This window comes from Drosophila gunungcola, unplaced genomic scaffold, assembly GCF_025200985.1.
Source record: "Drosophila gunungcola strain Sukarami unplaced genomic scaffold, Dgunungcola_SK_2 000147F, whole genome shotgun sequence".
Lineage (NCBI taxonomy): Eukaryota > Metazoa > Arthropoda > Insecta > Diptera > Drosophilidae > Drosophila > Drosophila gunungcola.
Window position 1 is genome coordinate 33,313 of NW_026453308.1, and position 20,818 is coordinate 54,130.

The following is a 20,818-nucleotide window of genomic DNA, read 5'->3' on the forward strand; positions in this document are numbered from 1 at the left end:
ACTGCTTGTGATGCTCGTGTTTCTTACACTGCTTGTGATGCTTTCTTTAAGCTCTTTTAAGCAGTAAAAAGCTAAAGCTTATGGTTCAAAACTTGATAAAACATATTGGCACATTTTTGGTAAAATTATTTAGCTGTAAAAAATTATTGAATTTTTTTCGAAACTAACTTTAAGGGCAATGTCTACTTTTAGAAATTTCACTATTTTAATTTGACCATTTAATCCTCGACCTATTTTTTGTTTTATATAACTAGACTTGTTGCATTTTATTTGTTTCATTCAATTTTTTGCGTTTTTAATCCTAAAATACAATTGGTTGGATTAATTTTCCATGTCACCGTTTTGTGTATGATTAAAAAAAAACTTTTTTACTGGTAAGGGATACAACAATCTTAATAAAGTAAGAAATAATAATAATAATTAGAAAATAAATTGAGTGATACATATTTTTTTGGCATTTTTTATTAAAACAATTGAATTTAATTAGTAAAAATATGTTAGTAAATCTAAAATAAAACATGTCCATACACTTTTGCCGTATAACAGTTTTCGACAAGCAGTCGTGCCGAACTGCTTGCCCATTTGAATCCTCCGCATCGGTTCCTTTCGATTCGTTTTGGAATTTTGTATTCACTTGCCAACCGGTTGCTGTGGCGAGCACAACGGTCGCGGATTTCGGAATCTGCCTTCAAATTGTGTGTTCCTGATTTCGAGTACGGCGTTTTTTTTTTTTGACGCTCGCTTTGGCAATTCGATCGTTTAATATACGACAATTGGAGGCGCCAAAATCGAACCGCGACTTTTCGATCCCAAAAGTGCCAGAGGCATCCCGCTGTCGAGGTAAACAGACCACATCAAATTACATTTAATTGCACCCGTCATTCGCTAAGTTTCCCTAATTCGTGAGGCTTTTCGTTGTGTGAATATTGTTTATTTTACGCGCGAGACATATTGGAAATACAGGCGGCCTGTCAAGCCCGAAAATTTGTCACACAAGGCCACACACGCGTTAGAACCGTATTTACTTTGGGCAGGAATATAAAAACAAGATCGAAATGTCCCTGCAAACAGATGATTTATTCAGGAATCGCATAAATGTATGCTCCGCTCTTTTTTTTTATGTCAGAGAGGGGGATTTAGCAATCCGGTCAGCAATCCTTTTGCTTGCTTTAGGCTCTAAAATAGTCCCTTTTCCATTTCGCATTGCGTATGCGCCGCGTGGCCCGTTTGTAGTTGATGCCATGCTGCGGTTTCTGATTTAATTAGCCACTGGCCAAAGGAACATCCTGCGCACATCTTGGTGGCATATACTCTATATCTATGTACATGTTACGGCCGGCTTAAGACTAAGACCCAATACAAATACCCGCAATGACTGGCGATTGTGTAGCGAAATAATTGCAATATAGGACTGGAGCAGCCCCCAAAGTGTGCAATAAGTTATGCACAAGACGCTGTCAGCTGACTTATGTGCTGCCATTGCGAGGGCTTCGACGGGTTCCACTCCGCCACCCTCTTTTCGAGACGTTGCTGGAGCGTGCTTTCCGGCAAATGTCTTGCTGAATAGTTACGAATTTAACATGTCCATTATTGTCATTAACTAAACGAACTGTAAGCATTACAGTTTGTGGCTTTCAACTTGAAATAACAAGAAAAACTACTTAAATACCAGTAGAAACTTAGAAGAGCGTATCTTAAGTAAAATTTTACACCTTGTCTACTTTGATCGAAAGTCTGCTCAATTATTTACGAATAAAACTGGTTTTAATGTACATAAGCAACATTTATATATTTTATTACACTTTTAAAATATTTAAATCAAAATTAAATGGTACGACATTGATCAGGCGTTGAAATTCAAGATTTTAACCAATAAGAAAAAAATTTGCTTTTGCTGTTTCGAGGTCAGGGTGCATTCTTAGGTGCCAATTTTGTACATTCATAATAACATTCTTATTGTACACCCTACTTTATTGCACATCATTTTAAGCTTTTAATACTATTAAAAACGAAATTTCTTTTGGTATCATCAACGCTTGGCTGATTTAGTTTTACACTCATATGTAACTATTTACAGCCGTTACTCGAAGAGTAAAAGGGTATATAGAATTCGTTGAAAAGTATGTAACAGGTGGAAGGAAGCGTTTCCGACCATATAAATTCTTGATCAGGATCAATTGCCGATTCGATCTAGCCATGTCCGCCTCTCTGTCAGTCTGTCTGTCTGTATGAACGTCGAGTTCTAGGAAACGATAAAAGCTAAAAATTGGAACTTGGCATGCAGATTCCAGTAGTTCCTAGTTTATTTTAAACGGAGCCACGAGCACTATACCTCTGCGTTTTTTTTTTCTTAATTTTGACTGCCGCAGGATCGTTGTCTGTTCAAATTCCTATGCCAGCTAAACGAGGACTCATTAGTTGGTGGCCGTGTTTACATGACTCATACAAACTGACGCAAACATTTACAGCGTCTGCGAAGGGGTCAAAGGGCATTAAATGTGGTTGGGGGCGAGGGTCAAAGGGCATTAAATGTTGCTGGAAGGGGGTTCAAATGGGGGCACTTGTGTACATGACAGCTGTCATCCCAGGGCAAAAGAAGTCGCGTCCAACCGCATATACATTGATGTCAGGTTCTTCATTAAAGGACTCACAAGTGTCGACATGGACCACCCAAGCTGACGTTTCACTCAACTAATGTTTCCCACCGCAATAGACAGACCAACCAAATATTAGATTTTCCGCAAAAAATTCGGAAAATGTCAATGGTTAATTAAAATAAGTACCTGACCTTCATTTTCTATACATAAGTGATAAACTGTATTCTAATTGCTATTCGTGTTCATCCTAGCTTGTCTTGTAATAAAACCACTGGCTTAGGAAATCTTTTATAAACTTTTCTGCCTACTCATTCCCTGAGAATGCTTTGTGGAGTTGTCATCTGATAGGACTAATATAAATCAAACTTATTCTGGCAGAATTTATTTGTTTGGGGGTAGTTTGTACATTTTTGAAGTGTTTTTTCTTAGGATTTAAAGGAGTGGTTTTAGTTAAAAATAACTCAAAAGAGGTCTTTTAGAAAAAGAGTATATACACTGGTGCAAAAACATAATAAATGAAAATATTTTGTTCTTATTTTTAATATTTTTCGCTATGATTTTAGTTCATACCGCAGTATTTAGTTATTTTAAATATGAAAATATGTATTACATTTTTCCTTTGAAAGTGTATAATTTTGGTTAGGTTATCTTAAGGAATTTTTTTGTCAAACATTACTACAATTTATTTTTACATTTTTTGTATCGCACACAAAGACTTCCTTTTTGAATTCGACTTGAAGTTGTTCGATAAGCCTGAAAGTAAGTTATGAGTGGTTTCAGCCGAAAACGACCCCCAAAACGGGTATGCATATGTTTTGTTCCAGACCTGCCCATTTGAGATGCAACCTCTATAACTCACACACTCTTTAGACGAGACCCTCTGGGTTTTTGGACTTTTTTCCGCTGACCGCTGACCGGTGGCCTAATGAGGCGACTGTCTGCTCTTCTGTTTCCGTTTGTCTGTCTGTTTGCCTGCTGCCCGGGGGAAAATGTGTGGGGAAATGGGATCTCAAGTGTCGCCATTTGCTTGTTTTTCGCCACTATTACAACATAATTTGGGGGAGGTTGGATGTGGTCAAGGTCTGGATCATGGTTTATGATTCCACATTGAAGTTACTTCCGCCACTACAAGTCTGTTAAGCATTTTATTGCAGCCGACTTCTGGGCGCATATTAAATTTTTATATTGCCCCCGGAACAGTAGGCAACAAAAAACACGGAAAACAAAAAGGGAAATGGGCAGTGGCAGAAAATATACATGAAAATTGGATTCCATTTTCATTGCTACAGACACACAGCTTTTCCCTCGCTTCTAATGCTGCCGGGTTTTCTCCCTGTTTTTTTTTTTTTTATTTTTTTTTTTTGTGCTTCCAGTCTTGTCTTCGCTTTGCTTACAAATTAAATGTACCAAATTTCGTAATTGAGCGCTTTATGTATTTTTAATTTATTTTCCTTGCGACGCTCCCTGAGCTGTCAGAGGCGCTTTTGATTAATTTTGCAAACATGTTCAATGGGCGCCTTCTGCTGTACTTTTTTGTGTCCATTAGCCTTGGACATTTAAATATTTTAATGGGGCAGTGACTGCATCCATCCCCTGTCATTGCCCATTAATAACCAATATTCGTTGAACTGAATAAACAGTCGCTTGGCAACCATCTAATATTACCACACTCAGTCGAAAGATTAAAATAATAAATGTCAAAAAAAAAGGTGTCACTTTATAATATGACCCATTTAATGACATTTTTATGTCCTGCATATGAACATCACTGGAACAACTACGTTATAAAAACTCATAGAAATGAAATTCAATTACATTTTCTCTGCCATTCAAATTGTATTCAATTTCATATTGTTGTTCCTAAAGAGTTTATAATATAAAGGGAATTTGTAACAATTCTATTTCACATTCGTTTCCCAATTCTTAATTTTTAAACTCATTATAGAATTTAGTTAAATTTTATGCATTTAATTATGGTGTACTTAATATGGATTGCTTATCTTTGCTTGCCTTTTAATTCTTTTCAACATTTTAGGACAACAAAAAATAAATTTATCATTTCAACTTACTTCCATAACATTTTTAAGATGTTTTAAGTTTCATTTCATGACATTAAAATATTATAGTTTTATGAACTCAGCCTCAGCTCCCCAAACTTAAACACTATTAGTTTGGAAAAAATTAATATTTATCATAGTGCAAAAATGGCATTATAGATAATTAGGCATTCAACAGATAGCAGTTCCAAATGTATAAATATTTCTTTTGCCAGCGTTTAAATTATATACCTGTACAAAAGCTATTTATAAAAACGAGTGATTAAACTAGCGTAATACAGATTAATAGTCAGGTGGCTAATTAATTGATATCTATGAATATTGGATGCGAGCTGTCAGTTAAGTGGAAAAACTGCCCGAGATTCTCTCAATAAATTTAACACAAATTGGGAGCGTGTTTATTCCCAAGCTGATGGAATCCAAATTTACCCCCCCCCCCAAAAGAATCAACGCCCGTCTATCATTCAATATTTGATTACTCTCGGGCCAATTTTATTTTCCCTGGTTTTTAGGCTTCCGGCAGAGACCTTATCCCCGAGTTTTCTCGGCCACGTTCAAGTACTCGCAATTAAATCCAATAAAAATAACCAACACATTGTTCTCGTCCGTAAAATGCGATCCGATTTCGTGGCAAATTTCGGCTGAATTGTAAACAACCCGCTGGCTAAGCGTTGTATATATGGGCAATACATATAGGTTAAGTGGAGTGGGGGAATGGGTAATGCTATAAGCCGATTTCACGGCCATAAATATCAATTCGAGCAGAGCGGCCAAGAAAAAAATATTTTTGTAAAAAAGATGAGAATCAAAAGGAGCGGTATTTGATTTATGCCGCGTGGGCGTGGCAGCACGGCATCTAAATAAAATATTTGCCCGCGACTAAGCCACCACAAATCTTATCCCACTTCAAATTTATTAAAAAACGAGAGCTGTGATTTATTGTAGTGACGCGAATGTCAGATACTTTGTACTCGATTTTGCTGCACCCGAATTCTTTTGACTTTCAATTGGTAAAAGTTGTACTTTGCTTAAATTTCATTATGTGTGTGTTTTAATAATGAGGCAAATGTTCTTTAAGGAAATTAAAACTTTGAATTGGACCTTGAAAATATTTAAACATAAAAATTTAGGAAAAGCAGAAATAACTATTTAATAAAGTTTATTTATATAAATAATATAACAAATATTAATGTAATTCTTTAACATTTTAAGTATTTTAATATCTTTGCAATCCGTAATAAGCTGTGAATCTTATGTAATAATGAAATTAAGTAAATTAGCATTAATTTATTTTGTTAAAAAACAATTTTTCGATGGACTCGCGAATTCAAGGAGTACTCAGTATTTAAATCCGCTAACAGCTCCTCCAACTTAATCCCCTTTCCGAGTTTTTCCTTATTTTCCGAAGTTCCTTTGTGGGTTTTGTGCAAATTTTGATTTATGCGAAACTGCCAGAGAATGTCAATAATTGGCTTAGGATGCTGGCACTGCCATCTGCTATCGGCCATCAAAAGTTGGGGCGGATTGGATTTTACGGACTTGGGGCAGCTGTCTTTCAAGATTCACTTTCACTTGAGCGTTTTCCATTTTTCTGGGCCTGAAAGAACGGCGCCAGTTTTGAAAAAATAAATAAAAAAAAACGAAAATAAAAAGAGTTCATTCAATTGTGCCGAATATTTTTGCCTGTTCAGCACTTTTCGCACTCTCTCTCTCTCTATTCGCGGTGAAAACTTTTAATGAGCAAAGCAAAAAAACAAGCTGCCGGTGAAAAAAACAGCATTGCTGGTTGAGTAAATGAAATCAAATAAATGAGATTTTACAAATTATTTTACACAAAATATGCGCAAGTTTGTGCACTGCTTTTGCATGAATTGAGGGGGCAAAATTATCATTTCGCGAGACTCCAACTTTAATATAAAAGAAATGCTGCAACAAAATTATTAACAGAAAGAAACCCTGTAAAATCGAATCTCACCTAAAAGCCTGACCTGAGATAAGTTAACCTACCTTTAATGCGATAAATTATAATTATTAATAATCTGTAAAGCAATCTTTCTCTTTTTTGTATCGCTGTACTTAATTTTAGTCTGGTTTTGATTACAGTTTTTTAACAGCAAGAAAAAGCGTCTGAGTCTGCGTTTAACTTTTTCACTGAGTTACATTTTTTTTCTGCTTTTGCTTATAAGGTAATAAATACGAAACCACACCCAAAGGTTTTGATATTGTTACATTTGATCAACCCAATTATTAAATTTAAATATTTTATTAGTTATATAATTTTATATTCCTGGTGTGAAACAAAAACACACATATGTATTTCATTTTTAATAATTTTTTGTCTAACCAAATTGTTAAGACAAATGATAATGTAATAAAAAACCCTATTTACACATATCTTATATCTTAACTATTACAAAAAAAAAACAAAGTGTTGACTAAGTTGGCGTCCCAAATTAAATGTTTATCATTTAATTAAGCAGATTTCCCCATTAAACTTTTGGCCAACCCCAAAGGCAGAAAAAATACAAATACTGGCAAAAAAAAAAGATGTCAGCTCGTGGGTACAAAAATCTGTGCCAAGTTAAGACAATTTGAATATAAATGGCTATTTTAGCCAGGCTGTTGTCCTTGTGTTGTTTGGCATGCCAAGTGCTGCCTGGGGCATTTGTTAATTTCCGTTTCCGTTTTCCAGCCAGAAATAGGAGACCCCAACTCACGGCCCATTGTGGCCCATTGTTTCGACCCTTCCGCCGCCGATTTCCGTCCCATTTTTAATGCCGTTTTATTGTCAAAAGATAAGGGCGGGCACAAAAGCGGAAAACTGCTTAAAAAAATCTATTAAGCCGCAGCGAAAATAATTCACCGAGCAAACAATGCCAAACACCTGTTAGCGTGTGTGGGGCAAGAGGCGCTGATAAGTGCCGCCCACTCTGCATCAGCCAAACACCTCAACACCACATTTAAAAATCTAACAATATCACCCTCAATTTTCCATTGAATAAAATTAACCGTAAACTCATTTTAATAATAATGCAAAAACAACGATGATACGTTTAAACATTAAACATTTCACATAATTAATAAATATTTTTATATAGATTCAAACATATCCATAAATACATTTATTAATTTTCAACTAAAATCATTTTATTTACATTTCCTTTTTTAATTTAAACGTTCTAACATGTTCAGCAATTGTTTTTTATATACAACATGATTTTAGATCGAAATAAAATTGATCTCTATAGAAAATAACTGTAGCAAAACCAATGTCTTATAGAATCAATATAAAAATAGTTCATTATTTTATCAACATTTAAATTAATAATAATTTAAGAGATATACTTTTGAAATATTTCGATTTTAAATGCATTTTTCAAGTACATTTTATCAATTAAAGTTTTGCATTATAAAGTATTTCACAATAATTTGAAAATTTAATAATTTTCCCTTTTATTGCCAAGTAACACCCAAACTGATGCTAAATTTTCTCAGTGCCCACAAAAATCAAGGGCCATATGCGATCAACTCAACTTGTTAATGTGCTGTACTGATTGCTTTATTGGGGCTAAATGAAACACTCTACATATTGCTGTGGTAAAAATTATGATTTCGATTGGTGATGCCTTCAAGTGGTTGGCCGGTGGTGTTTCTAGACATTTTGAGGGGATTATTTTGTTTGCGGTGGTACCGATTGCTGCCTTATCCGTTCCGTTTAGGGAGTCTAGAACGAAAGCGAAAGATTTATAAGATTAAATGGTTCAGAGATCGCATAGGTGGTTTCTACTTACAGTAGATGCTGCTGTGGTTGTGGCTACCGTGGTTGTTGCTGCTGTGTTTGTTGCTGCTGTGGTTGTTGATGCTGTGGTTGTTGCTGCTGTGGTTGTAGCTGCTGTGGTTGTGGCTGCCGTGGTTGTGGCTGCCGTGGTTGTTGCTGCTGTGGTTGTTGCTGCTGTGGTTGTCGCTGCTGTGGTTGTGGAAGCTGTGGTTGTTGCCGCTGTGGTTGTAGCTGCTGTCGTTGTTGCCAATGTGGTTGTTGCCGGCGTGGCTGTTGCCGCTGTGGTTGTAGCTGCTGTGGTTGTGGCTGCCGTGGTTATTGCCGCTGTGGTTGTCGCTGCTGTGGTTGTGGCTGCCGTGGTTGTTGCCGGCGAGGTTGTTGCCTCGGTGGTTGTTGGATATGCGGTGGGGTACCCAGGATACCTAGTGGCGAGGGTGGACGCGGATCCAGTCGATCCAGTGGATGGCGCCCTGGTGGTGTCGGTATAGCTATTAACAGCGGCATAGGCGGGCACATTTTTGGAATAAGCGGGATAGGATGAGGGCGGGGAAGGATATCTGACAGGCGAGGAAGGATACTTAGCAGGCCTAGAAGGATACTTGGCAGAAGGCGAGATAAAGGCAGCGGGACCGGAGGAAAAGGAAACGTCATGAGAGGGAGGGGCCACAGGATATGGACCCGGAGCCTCGGCCGAAGCCTTGGCGCCATAAGGACCACTGGCGGCGGCATATGCATAGGAATTCTTTGCAGAAGATGCGGAATACCGAACCGGACCAAAGCTCTGAACTGGCGAGCTCTTCGGATAATATTGCTGTGCAGGAATCGAATACGATTGACAGTAGTCCAGATCAGTACGGGTTAGCTCTGAAAAAAATAATGAATAAAAATTGGTTTAATACAAGGAGTGTTCTATTCAATTGTTTATCTCTATTTTTTGAAAGAGAATTTATTGAACTGCTTGAAAAAAAATATAAACAATATTATGTCTTTCATAATTCTCTCTTTTAGTTGCCAAAGACTCAAATTTTTTTTTGATTTTAAATTGGCCAAAAAGCAGTAACTTTAATAGTTTAAAACAAAATAGTACGTTCTTTAAGGGAACTTGCAGTTAATCAAAAAATATTAGATACATTGGTTAGACTTGGAGAAAGTTAAAATTTAAAAGATGATACTCAAACATACCCTTCTTGCCGGCGAAAAGCTGCTTCAGATTGTGCGAGTCCAGACGGCACTTGCTGGCAAATGGGTGGTAAGTGTAGCCATTGGTGGCACAAACAGGATAGCCACCCGGTGGGCACACGGCATCGTAGCTCGCATCCGCGAAGATGTAGTCCAGCTCCGAGCCCGAATAGTCGCCATACCAATCGTAGTCCCCCCTAATCCCGACAAAGGCCAGGACGAAAAGGATCAGCAGTAGACCCGATTCGGACTGACACTGAGACTTGGAGTGGAACATGTTGCCGATGGCACTGATGGCTCTGGCCACGGAGATCCCCGCTTTTATGGGTCAGCGACTCGACGGCAAACGAAGTCTAGAACGTGCAGGTGATAGTGGTCTTTACATCACTATTGTGTTTGTTTATTTTTTTTTTTGGTTAAGACCCCGTCTCTCCGGTTTTTATCGACCCGGAACGTGCGACCGGAGAGCGATGACGGTGACATTATACCATAGTACTATGGCATTACCTAACAACAAAAAAAAAAGCGTTGTCTTCTCCGCGGCTCAAACTCTCGAACTACCACATTAAACTCTCTCAGCTGGCGCCAGATTGTTGTTAACTCGGGTAAGTGGATTAAATTTGATATAAGACGACAGCATGCGATAATGGTGAAGAGATTTACCAGTGTTTTCCGATTATATAAATACTCTGAATCACTTAACGTTGCACTTTTGCTGTTAAGAGCAATTCATTTAAAATTGTTAACTATTGATAGATATAACAATTAATATTTAAATAATTTTTAGTTTAAGTCAAAAACTAAGAAGACGTCAATTTAAATTAAAACAAATTGGTATTTTAATAAAGAGCGCACACTTTAATCATTAGGCCTTTTTAAATTACTTTTCAACCATTATAGCCCTTAAGACTTCAATTATATATTTTTCATCATAGCCATTTCCTAAACCATATTGACCCATTTTTAAATTTTTCGGTGTTTAAAAATAACTGAACAAACACTGTTTTATGTTCATAGCTTTTTGTTACCAGATTGACTTGGAACCAAATTGTAGGTCCAGAATAAAGCAAATTGCAGACTTACTAGCTCCTTGAATATTAAAACACTGAAGTAACTATATAAATATATCAAATTAATAAGCTTAGCCAATTACTCTTAAGCCATTTTAACTGCAAGCCAAGTAACCAAGAAAAAGTGTCTAATAAACAAACAATTAAAAAGTGTAAGCCACTTACGTACTTTTCCCTGAGCATTCATAAAAGAGCAGTGTAAGAAGATGCAAGGGAACATGCACATTCATATACATATATTTGAAAGTGTGCAGAAAATAAAAAACTTTATGGAAGAACCAGTTTCTTATAATCTTGCCCTTCTGAACAAGAATTTTTTGAGGAATTATGCTTAAAACCCCAGAATTTTCACTCCACATTCAACGTGTGCTAATTGCAAAATACATTTTATACATGTTATGTTTTAAAGAATTTTTGATCCATTCTAAGTTGGTTGCATTTCCTCAGAAGAACAGCAGAGAATCGCATAAAATATTTATACTCCTTCACTATGCAGGGTATAAAATATGTATGAATAAATTTTATGGAAGTGGTTCAAGGAAATAGTTTACATGAATGAAGAGTTGAAGTAAAGTGAAACGAAGTATTCACTAAAGCTGAGTCTTGAAGGTTACTCGTTGATAAAACAAAAATTTGCCCTGCACTCTCATCAAATGTTCTTAACTACTACAGTTCCAAAATGAAACACACACCAGTGTCTGTGTATTTGAAGGGTTTTAAACCTTCCTTTTCTCTAGCGACCAAACTGTATCAAAGTAGAAAATGGTTCGTTGAATTTCATTTTATTTTGTATTAAAAATGTTATTTGGAGATTTAAGTCAATTATTTTAAAGAAAAATGAAATCATTTACAATTTAAATAAAAACATTTAATCTTGGCAATAAATATAAAATAAAACAATAGAAAAAAACCATTAAAGTGGGATTGGATTGCCTTAATATACAAAATATGTATAAATTTTAATTTCGAACAACATATAACTTCACTATCCTTAAAAGTTTATTAAAGTGGTAGGTTTCTTTAGTTGTGTTTATCTAAACAATACATTTCAAGTTTAGAAACTGCAATTTTCTATTTTAATGTCCTAGATATATCCTCAAAAAAAAAACAATAAATGTTTTTTTTTGTAAAAAGCGAACGTGCCAGCTGGGTTAAATAAATACCCCCGCTAAATCCAAAATCTTTAACAATTTGTGAGTTCCGGCTGTGTGGGCCACGCCCACTGGGGAAACTGTTATATTTGCCCACAACAAATTGTGTGCTGGGCACACAAAGCAGTGCACAAGCCACTTGTTGCTGGCAAGCAGAGCTCGGAAAAGCAGCATTTGTGCACTGAGAAAAACATATGGTTCAATTAATTGCTTGCACTTTTATTTAAAACTATATAATAATAATTTTCTTTTATATTATAATATTTACTCAATACAGAATTAAGTCTTTTTAAGAAGCAATTCAAGTCAACTATTTGTATATCAGTTATTTAAGTTTTTGAGATGCTTTTATTTAAAAAAAAAAACCTTCTTGATGAATTCAATTCAATATTACTTTTCGAAATTAAGCCTGTGCATTGCTTAAAATATATTTATGGACGTGATAAAAAAATGTGCCTATACTCAGAGTAATTTCTTTAACCATTTTTTTCAGTGAAATGTGGGTGAAAATGGGCGGGAAAATGGAGAAAATGCGATGGCAAGGCCAGCAGCCTCGGCAGGCGATTTTCGCCGGATGCCGTGCCACTTGCCATCGAAACGCGGAGCAGAGCGGTGCAGAAAGCGGAGCGGAATTATTTGGCCGCCGATAACAAACCGCGTACGAATTTCCATGTGTTTTGAATGTACTTTTTGTTTTGTTTTGTGCCTAGTTGTTGTACGTGATGAACGCGGTGAACTCAAACATACGGTCGATTGTTTAAATTTTCAATGAATGGCAGCGGTAGTTTTAAACAATTCAATGAATTAAATTGACTTGGTGCCCCAATGTAAGTGATCCGTTGGCCCCTGTTCTTCAATAAATCTCGACAATAATTAAGTGAATATCAGGTGAAAAATATTTTCGAAAATATTTCGCATAATTTGGGCGCCGCACGAAACTTAATTTTCGCTACTTTAATTAGGTAAACAATCGAATTAAATATTTTGCGTACACAGTACAAATAAATAATTCGATTTCTGGCCTCCGCCTAATTGTACTTGGTTTATGCGAAAAGTTTTTGCGCCATACAGGAAAATTCGAGCCGTGATTGGCCGGAAAATGAGTGCAATAATTCGCAAGCTTGGCAACTTTTATGCCCAGCACCACCAACACGGAACTCTGGATTATTCGTGGCCAGTACAGCGTGGGTAATTGCATTTGGTGACCCAGACGCTGCGGATGAAGTAATTTGTTATTATAATTGATCCGACAAGAATGGTCGAATAATATGGTATTATTTCGCATGTTCACTTCCATTTTGGCCTGGATGTTTGTGTGTGTGTGTGTTTGTCGGCATTTCCGTTTCCGGCCTGCGAATGCCGCCAGCATCATTAACCGCACTGACGGCTTTGCTCTCCTCTCCCCAGCCTCTATTAATTTCATTCTTTTGTTTCCTCGCTGCTAGACAAAACAATTCATCATCAATATTCAGCATGTGTACATATAATTATTCCTTGGCCAGCTTTTTTTTCCCCCCACTAACAACCCCCGCAATTGATTGGCCATTTGTATCTATTGCAGCGGGAGGTCCTCTGCACGAAAGTCCTTGTTCTTTTCTCCTTCCGTTTGTTGACAATAAATTTCGATTTCTTGCATAATTTATGCAAGCAAACGTTTTCCAATTATTTGTGTTTTATGGATGCCTCAAAATAAGAACTTTGCAAGCAAAACAATTTGGCTGAAATGTTGCAGATGCTTGCGACTTTCTTCTAGGGCTTTTTTAGTTTAGGGCAAAGTTGTATGTGATTTGTTTGTAACTAGCGCCAGGATTTCTGTACAAGTATAAAGCAAAAAAAAATAATAAAATAACAGAGCAAAGGAACATATTGTTTTTTTTTATTTCTGTTAGAACTGGCATTAGACAGCAAAGAATCGTTGAGAAAAAATGACATATCTTATGTTCAAGGCAGCGTTTATTTTGTTATTGCAAAGGAAAGCAATACTTCCTTCTTAAGTTTATGCAATTGACAACAAAGAATAACTGAAAATAGTCAAAGCAAAATAGTTAGATATATTTTTTTATTTCACTGAGTAAGTGAATGAATGCAATTTATTTTTACATTTTCTAACAAATAGCTTTGATAGTTGGTATCGACAAAAAATAATTTGCGGAATCTCAGGAACATTCCGTTTTATTATTATTTCTGCAGAACATTGTTACAAGCAAGTTTGCATGGATTATTTGAACTTTTGGTTAAGTATTTGTAGGCTTATTCCCTTCTTATTAATTATACTAGATTGTATTTATAAAACTCACTGTTCTTAATAGTGCCTGCGGCAAAATGGCATGACAAACGGAAACAGTGGATTATGCTCCGAATTGTTTGCCATTTCAATTACAATTATATTTTGTCTCAAAATAGGGATGATAGAGCTGAAATATTGCAATGGTTTTAATTCACTGAGACAGTAAATGCAATTAACACTCATTAGTTTCTGGAGTCCGGCAGTTGAATTGATGGCCAACAAAGGGCCTTCCTCTCATCCTTTCGTCCTTTCGTCTTTTGGCCATCCTTCGTCCTGTCTCTTCTACCTGGGACTAATTGCCTGGCCAAGGCACTTGCAAAAATAAATAACATGCAAGAATGTTTAGCCAGCGCCATTTCCATCATGGAAACTGTCCCAAGCTGTGTAATAAATTAATGCCGCAAATTAAAGTTTTGTCTGGGGCCCGGGAAAATCCTTATACCATAGCTCGTGTTGCGCTCGTCTGCAGGCTTCTGTGGAAACTCAATCAAGTGAAACGAGTTTTGATTAAAAATATAACCAAGTTAGGCAAGAACTTTGCAGCTCATCCCGTTCTACATGCACATGTGTGTGCCACCAACTGCCTTCTGTCGTTTAATTTTGCCCGCACTCGATCGATGTGCATTTCATTTGAGTTTTTACCCCGTGGCATTTGCTTTGTCTTTGTGACGAAATGCAATTAAGTTCGCCCCCACCTCTGTTGCAAAAACAGTGTCACAGTTAAGCACCGCCATTAATTAGACAATAAACTGATTTACAACATATGACTAGCTGTGCACTACGGTTGGAGATTGCTGCTCCAATATTGATGGTGGGGTCCCAGGGCCAAGGGACACTATATATATTCCGGACGAGGGACTTTCTATTCGCTCCGGGTCGCAGCAGATATCATCACAACTCAGTCAACTCTTTGAAGCCTAACCAAATTAGAAATGCACACACGAACGGACAGCCACCAGCGGCTCGAATTCCCTTCGTGGTGCGCGCTAGACTTAGAGAAATAAATACCTAATCTAATAATAATTTAAGAAATATTTAAAATTTGAGATATTTTAAAAATATATCTATTACTTAAAATTTGGTATGATGTCCCATCCAAATTTTGCTTAAAGTCATTCGCAAATTAATTCGTTTAAGAAACCTAACATATATTAAGAAGAAAGTATTGGACTTTCAATTAGTTAGGCAGTTATTTAAAAAATTCAAAAAACCAGAATCCTTTTTTAAGGATATCAAAATTTGAGGTTGAATTTCTAAATATGCTGACGAATTTGACACAAAATCAATGTACATTTTTATACTTTCACTTAAAAAAAATTACAGTTTAAATTAAAAACTACTTATTTTCCATTCATTTATTTTTAAACCTTTCAAATATGTTGAAAGCTATGTATATGAATGTGTTACCAAAAATACCAGAAATTCAGTGAAAAATTCCTCCCAAATTTTCCTTACCCCAAACCTAAATTTATTTTCCCTTTCTCATGCATACTTTATAATACTTTTTTCAGCGCATTAACCCATGACAAGAGTTACCCACTTTGACACACCCACGATGGGGACAGTCGCTTCAGATTCAACGTCGGAAAATGTGGAAACGGCGAACCAGTCCCAAACGCAGGATAATCTGCGCATATTTTTGAAGCGTTTGTATGCCGAGTGCGTGTACCGATACAAGAATGTCACATACTATGCGGCCGACCCATCAGTTTCACTCGGGGCAGCAACAGGTGAGTGGCGGCCACCAGGCGTATACGTGATTTGCCACATGCCGATGTGCATACAGCAAATAAAACGGAAAGCAGGCGCATGAAAACAAAATGTAATTAAATTACGGCCCATCTGATTCTGTTTATTTAAAAAAAGTATATATCAATGGTTTAAAAAGCTTTTTTAATTGGTTTAATATTAGGTATAACAAAGCAGGAAGCAAACTTCGGCAAGCCAAACTTTATATACCCTTTCAGTTATTCTTTAAAATTCTTGAAAACATCTCAATTTCGATTTATATACGTGTAAGTTTAATAATTCGATCGTTTAAATTAAAAGCGTAATGCTGAATTATTAGGACATAATTATATCCAAAAGAAACAACCAAATAACTGCAAAATTGCAAAGTTAACATTTACAAATTTTTTTTTGTAAATAAAAAATGTTTTGTCGAAAACTGATGGTGATAGCTGCACGGAGCAGTAAATATTTGAGCTGTGCGGCAAATTTTGGTCAATTTAAAGCAAAAAAAACGCATCACAATTGTATTTTAAATGCTGATGATTTTAATCAATTTTTAGTATTGACCGTACTGCTATTTTATGAACCGAAAAATTTGTTTTATAATTATTGTATAAAACAATAAAACGTTAATAAAACTGACGACCTAATACCTAGGGTAATTCCATAGCTTAAAATTCAATATTAGTATGTAACTTAATTAGATTGTAAATTTTTTGCCGTGCATAGACTACGAGTCGGATTTGCCGGAGAATTTCAGCCCCGTGCCGCGATATCTTGAGGACGCTGTATTGAACGAGGGCGCCATTGATATGCGGAACGTGGACGAGGAGGTGGCGGAAAAGGAGGAGCTAATGGCCACCGTTCTCAGTGCAACGATGGCCACAAATCAGCGGGAGCCGCTGTTCTTCTGCCCCTTGAACTTTGACGGATATCTCTGCTGGCCCCGGACGCCGGCGGGCACCGTGCTGAGTCAATATTGTCCCGACTTCGTAGAGGGATTCAACAGCAAGTTTCTGGCCCACAAGACGTGAGTTAAATGCCCAAAATGGCTAAATATTACGCCTTCGGGGAATGGATCGATTTTCAGTCATCGCATGGTTTCGAATCGCATAAACATTCTACAAATCGCAATGTTCTCCCAGGCATAAATACGGAAATTCCTCGTATTGTTTAGTATTTATTTTAATGTTTTCTTTGGCCTAAACAATACAACATATATCTATTAAATAACGTTTGTTGTGTAAAAACTCGCAACATATTTTATGGCTTTCAATTTTGGGATGATTTATACAAACAACATTTATGCTAAATTTAAATAAAACTACGAAATTATTAAAAAGGAATTCAACCCTTTTTTAAAAAATTTGTTTAACAATTCCACTTTTATTACATTAACCACACTACCTAAATTAAAAAAAATAAATAAATAATAAATAAAAATAAATAACAACAACAAGTCAGCAATACACCAACGTCTCTGCAAAGTAGCCCTTATTGCGGGCAGCGTTATTATCCTAAGTTTACCCGTTAAATACTTCGTTTTTCTCGAAACGAGAACATGCGCACCTTAATTTACAATTAAACTCGGTTGCGTTTTGGCCAAGTTAAGTACCTTGTTCTTGGTCAGGCACTTTGTTTGAAAATCCCCTTGCACTCGTCACATATGCAGCCACAATTATCGTAAGCTTTTTGCATTCACAGCTGTCTGGAGAACGGCTCCTGGTTCCGTCATCCGGTAAGCAATCAGACCTGGTCCAATTACACCAACTGCGTGGACTACGAAGACCTGGAGGTAAGTGTACCGGCGGCATCATGGAAAGAATCGGGCATTAATCATGAAACTTGCCAATGCAGTTTCGCCAGTTCATCAACGAGCTGTACGTGAAGGGCTACGCCCTCTCCCTGCTGGCCCTGCTCATATCGATTATTATCTTTCTGGGCTTCAAGTAAGTGTTTGTCGCCGCTTCCACTTCCATGCTGATACTGATGGGCGGATATCCCGTTCGCAGATCCCTGCGCTGCACCCGGATTCGGATTCATGTTCACCTGTTCGCCTCGCTGGCCTGCACCTGTGTGGCCTGGATTTTATGGTACCGCCTGGTGGTGGAACGAAACGAAACCATAGCCGAGAATCCGGTAAGCTAAACAGTGCAAGAAAACAAGAGTTTTACCATCATACTTTAAAATGTGTCATTGGGTTTTAAGTTTGCTTTGCTTAAACATTTTTAATAAGAATATTACATATTGTCAGTCAAACAAACCTTCATTACCTAAAAAATTCTTTAACAATACTCCAACATTATTTGCTCTGTTTAACTACACATAAAATTTAAAGGATTATCCTGCAGTATTTGAAAATTACACCCATAATACTTTAAAAATACTTCAATTCTTTGACAACACTCCAACAATGTGATTTCTGTTTTGTTGTACTTCTGACAGTTTTCCAACATTATTGTTTTATTATGACTCCAACAATTCCTACACAAACCCACAATATAACTCCAACAACATTAAAATAACACACAAAATTTTTTAATAACATTTTTTTAATATAGTCCTAATTTTACTAACCTTTAACGAATTTACATGATTTAAGGACTTTTGTTTTTTTTCATAAAATTCTGTTCACAATGGCTGATATTTTCTTGAAGTGTTGCCAATTGCCTAACTACTTTACCGTGTACTTTCAGCTCTGGTGCATTGGCTTGCATCTGGTGGTGCACTATTTCATGTTGGTCAACTACTTCTGGATGTTCTGTGAGGGGCTGCATCTACACCTGGTGCTCGTTGTGGTAAGTCAGTTGAGACCGTGCTCAAGTTATCCCTTTATCCATTCACATTGGCCATGCAAATCTCTGTAATTGCCGTGTAAGTCTGCATTCTTTATGAGAGAGTTCTGTGCATGACAGGCGTGATTTGCTGCAGCCGCTACTGTGGCATTGGATTTCCCCTTTCAATTTGCCAGAGTGCAAATCGCAACTTTGGCCAACTGCTTTCAGTCACCGTCAAGCTGAGATGCCAGTAGTGTCCGGTAACTGACTCAACCCCCTTCTTTTTTCACCAGGTCTTTGTCAAGGACACGATTGTGATGCGGTGGTTCATTGTCATCAGCTGGTTATCGCCGATTCCCGTTGCCATGGTCTACGGATTGGCCAGGCATTTCAGCGGCCCGGATAACAAACAGTGAGTCCTTGTAAATTAAATTCGATAAGTTGGTTCTTATACAAGCATTCTTATTTCATAATAAATTCAACGTTATTCCTTTCATTAGGCAATCGTCATTATGCTTACAAAAGTTGACATTTTCTCCAAACTTTCCTTTAATCTTCACCCATGGAAGTCAACAACTTAATAGCACAATTTTTTTAATTTTAATTAATTTCATTTGTAGTTGATTTGAAGCCTCGATAATAAATTAACAAGCAACTACAATTAAACTTAATAAAAATAGGCCAACGTAATAAAGGGATATTGCAAAGCAGAATGTTAGAAAATTAAAGCTTTCAACAATTTTCCACAAAAATAATGTCTAATAATAATGGTCCTAAAATGGAATGTCGTACCACGCCGAACTTGTTGAAAAAATGTAAAATCGAATGGCATTCAAACCTCGACATTTTGAATTTTAGTACACTTGACACACACACACAACACTCTATAATGTTTTCAAAATTTCCCTAGAATTTCTGCAAACCACTGAAAAACATTTGAAACTAAATTAAAAATCACTCCAAAATTACTATAAAATTATTTCAATTAAACCTTAAACTTCTGCTACTACAATTTTAGCTTTGCTAGCTTCTCCCAAACTTACCATGCATCTGACTAGCTTAATTTCTTTCAGCTGCTGGATAAATGACAGCCTTTACCTGTGGATCTTCTCGGTGCCCATAACCCTCTCGCTGCTGGCTAGCTTTAGTAATATGCGATCGGTCACCCAAATAATGTGGAAATGCTAACCACCATTGTCTCCACCAGTTTTCCTGATCAACGTGCTGCGGGTGATCGTCCGGAAGCTGCATCCCCAGTCCGCCCAACCTGCGCCCCTGGCCATCCGCAAGGCGGTGCGGGCCACCATTATCCTGGTGCCGCTGTTCGGCCTGCAGCACTTCCTGCTGCCCTATCGTCCGGATGCGGGCACCCAGCTGGACCGCTTCTACCAGCTGCTCTCCGTCGTCCTGGTCAGCCTGCAAGGATTCGTGGTCTCCTTCCTGTTCTGCTTCGCCAACCATGACGTCACCTTCGCCATTCGCACGCTGCTCAACAAGTGGCTGCCCCGACTGGTGACCGCTCCGCCGCCGGGGAGTAATACCGGGCAGATGGCCACGACCACGCCCAGCCGCGAATTGGGCGTTTAAGAATTACCACGCGAGGGTCGATCGAAATATTGACCGCATCGCCGAGCAAAAATTCTGAACGGAGTTCAAGCAAAAGCATTTCTTTTTTTCATTATCCTGATACAAATAACGCAAGAAGTCAGTCAAAAAGTCAACCTTATTTTCACTTGCTATAATTTTTATTTAAAGCATCACAAAAAACATGGAAAAAAGCTAACTTCGGCAAGCCGAAATTTATATAACCTTGCAGCTATTGCAAAAATTAAATGTTTTCAATTAGAAACGTATTTGAAAACTAATATATTTTTCACAGCGCACACTGGGCCAGAGGGCCCGAGTTTTGGCCAGATGTCCGTTTTTTTTTTGAGAAAATTAATAAAATGAGAATGAGGCCCTTTTTAATATACATTTAGCTAACTCATGCCTAAATTTCACAGAATTTTATTTGCTATGTTTTTAAAAATGAAATTACATTCAAAATTTAATAAAATGTTAAATAATCTAGTGCAAAGAAATGAATACTTAGCTGATTGGAATTCTTGTAAAGTCATTGAAATTGATTTCTTACTTGTTTATAAATTTTATAAGTCTTGAGCCACTTAATATTTTTTAGTGGCTACATTTT

At 37.0% G+C, this 20,818-nt stretch overlaps 2 protein-coding genes across 8 annotated transcripts; one reads left to right on the forward strand and one right to left on the reverse strand.

Moving 5' to 3' along the window:
- The first annotated feature begins 649 nt into the window (after positions 1-649).
- LOC128265687 (calcitonin gene-related peptide type 1 receptor) lies at positions 650-20,615 on the forward strand. 7 transcript variants are annotated; one of them, XM_053001874.1, is made up of 11 exons: positions 12,432-12,720; positions 12,795-13,103; positions 15,631-15,849; positions 16,580-16,880; positions 17,555-17,645; positions 17,708-17,799; positions 17,863-17,989; positions 18,547-18,648; positions 18,921-19,039; positions 19,701-19,774; positions 19,835-20,615. In XM_053001874.1, exons 3-11 carry the CDS (start codon positions 15,642-15,644, stop codon positions 20,212-20,214), a joined length of 1,494 nt encoding a protein of 497 aa, XP_052857834.1. In that variant the 5' UTR covers positions 12,432-12,720; positions 12,795-13,103; positions 15,631-15,641; the 3' UTR covers positions 20,215-20,615. The 7 variants fall into 7 exon arrangements, with proteins under 7 accessions (XP_052857836.1, XP_052857839.1, XP_052857834.1 ...); XM_053001875.1 differs by having other exon boundaries at positions 12,795-13,056; XM_053001876.1 differs by lacking the exons at positions 12,432-12,720; positions 12,795-13,103 and adding an exon at positions 650-840.
- On the reverse strand, positions 8,208-9,889 carry LOC128265688 (mucin-5AC). The gene is made up of 3 exons (XM_053001880.1): positions 9,615-9,889; positions 8,446-9,296; positions 8,208-8,378 (listed from the first exon to the last, which is right to left on the reverse strand). The coding sequence occupies exons 1-3, from the start codon at positions 9,886-9,888 to the stop codon at positions 8,370-8,372; spliced, it is 1,134 nt and encodes a 377-aa protein (XP_052857840.1). The 5' UTR covers position 9,889; the 3' UTR covers positions 8,208-8,369.
- Positions 20,616-20,818: the final 203 nt, after the last annotated feature.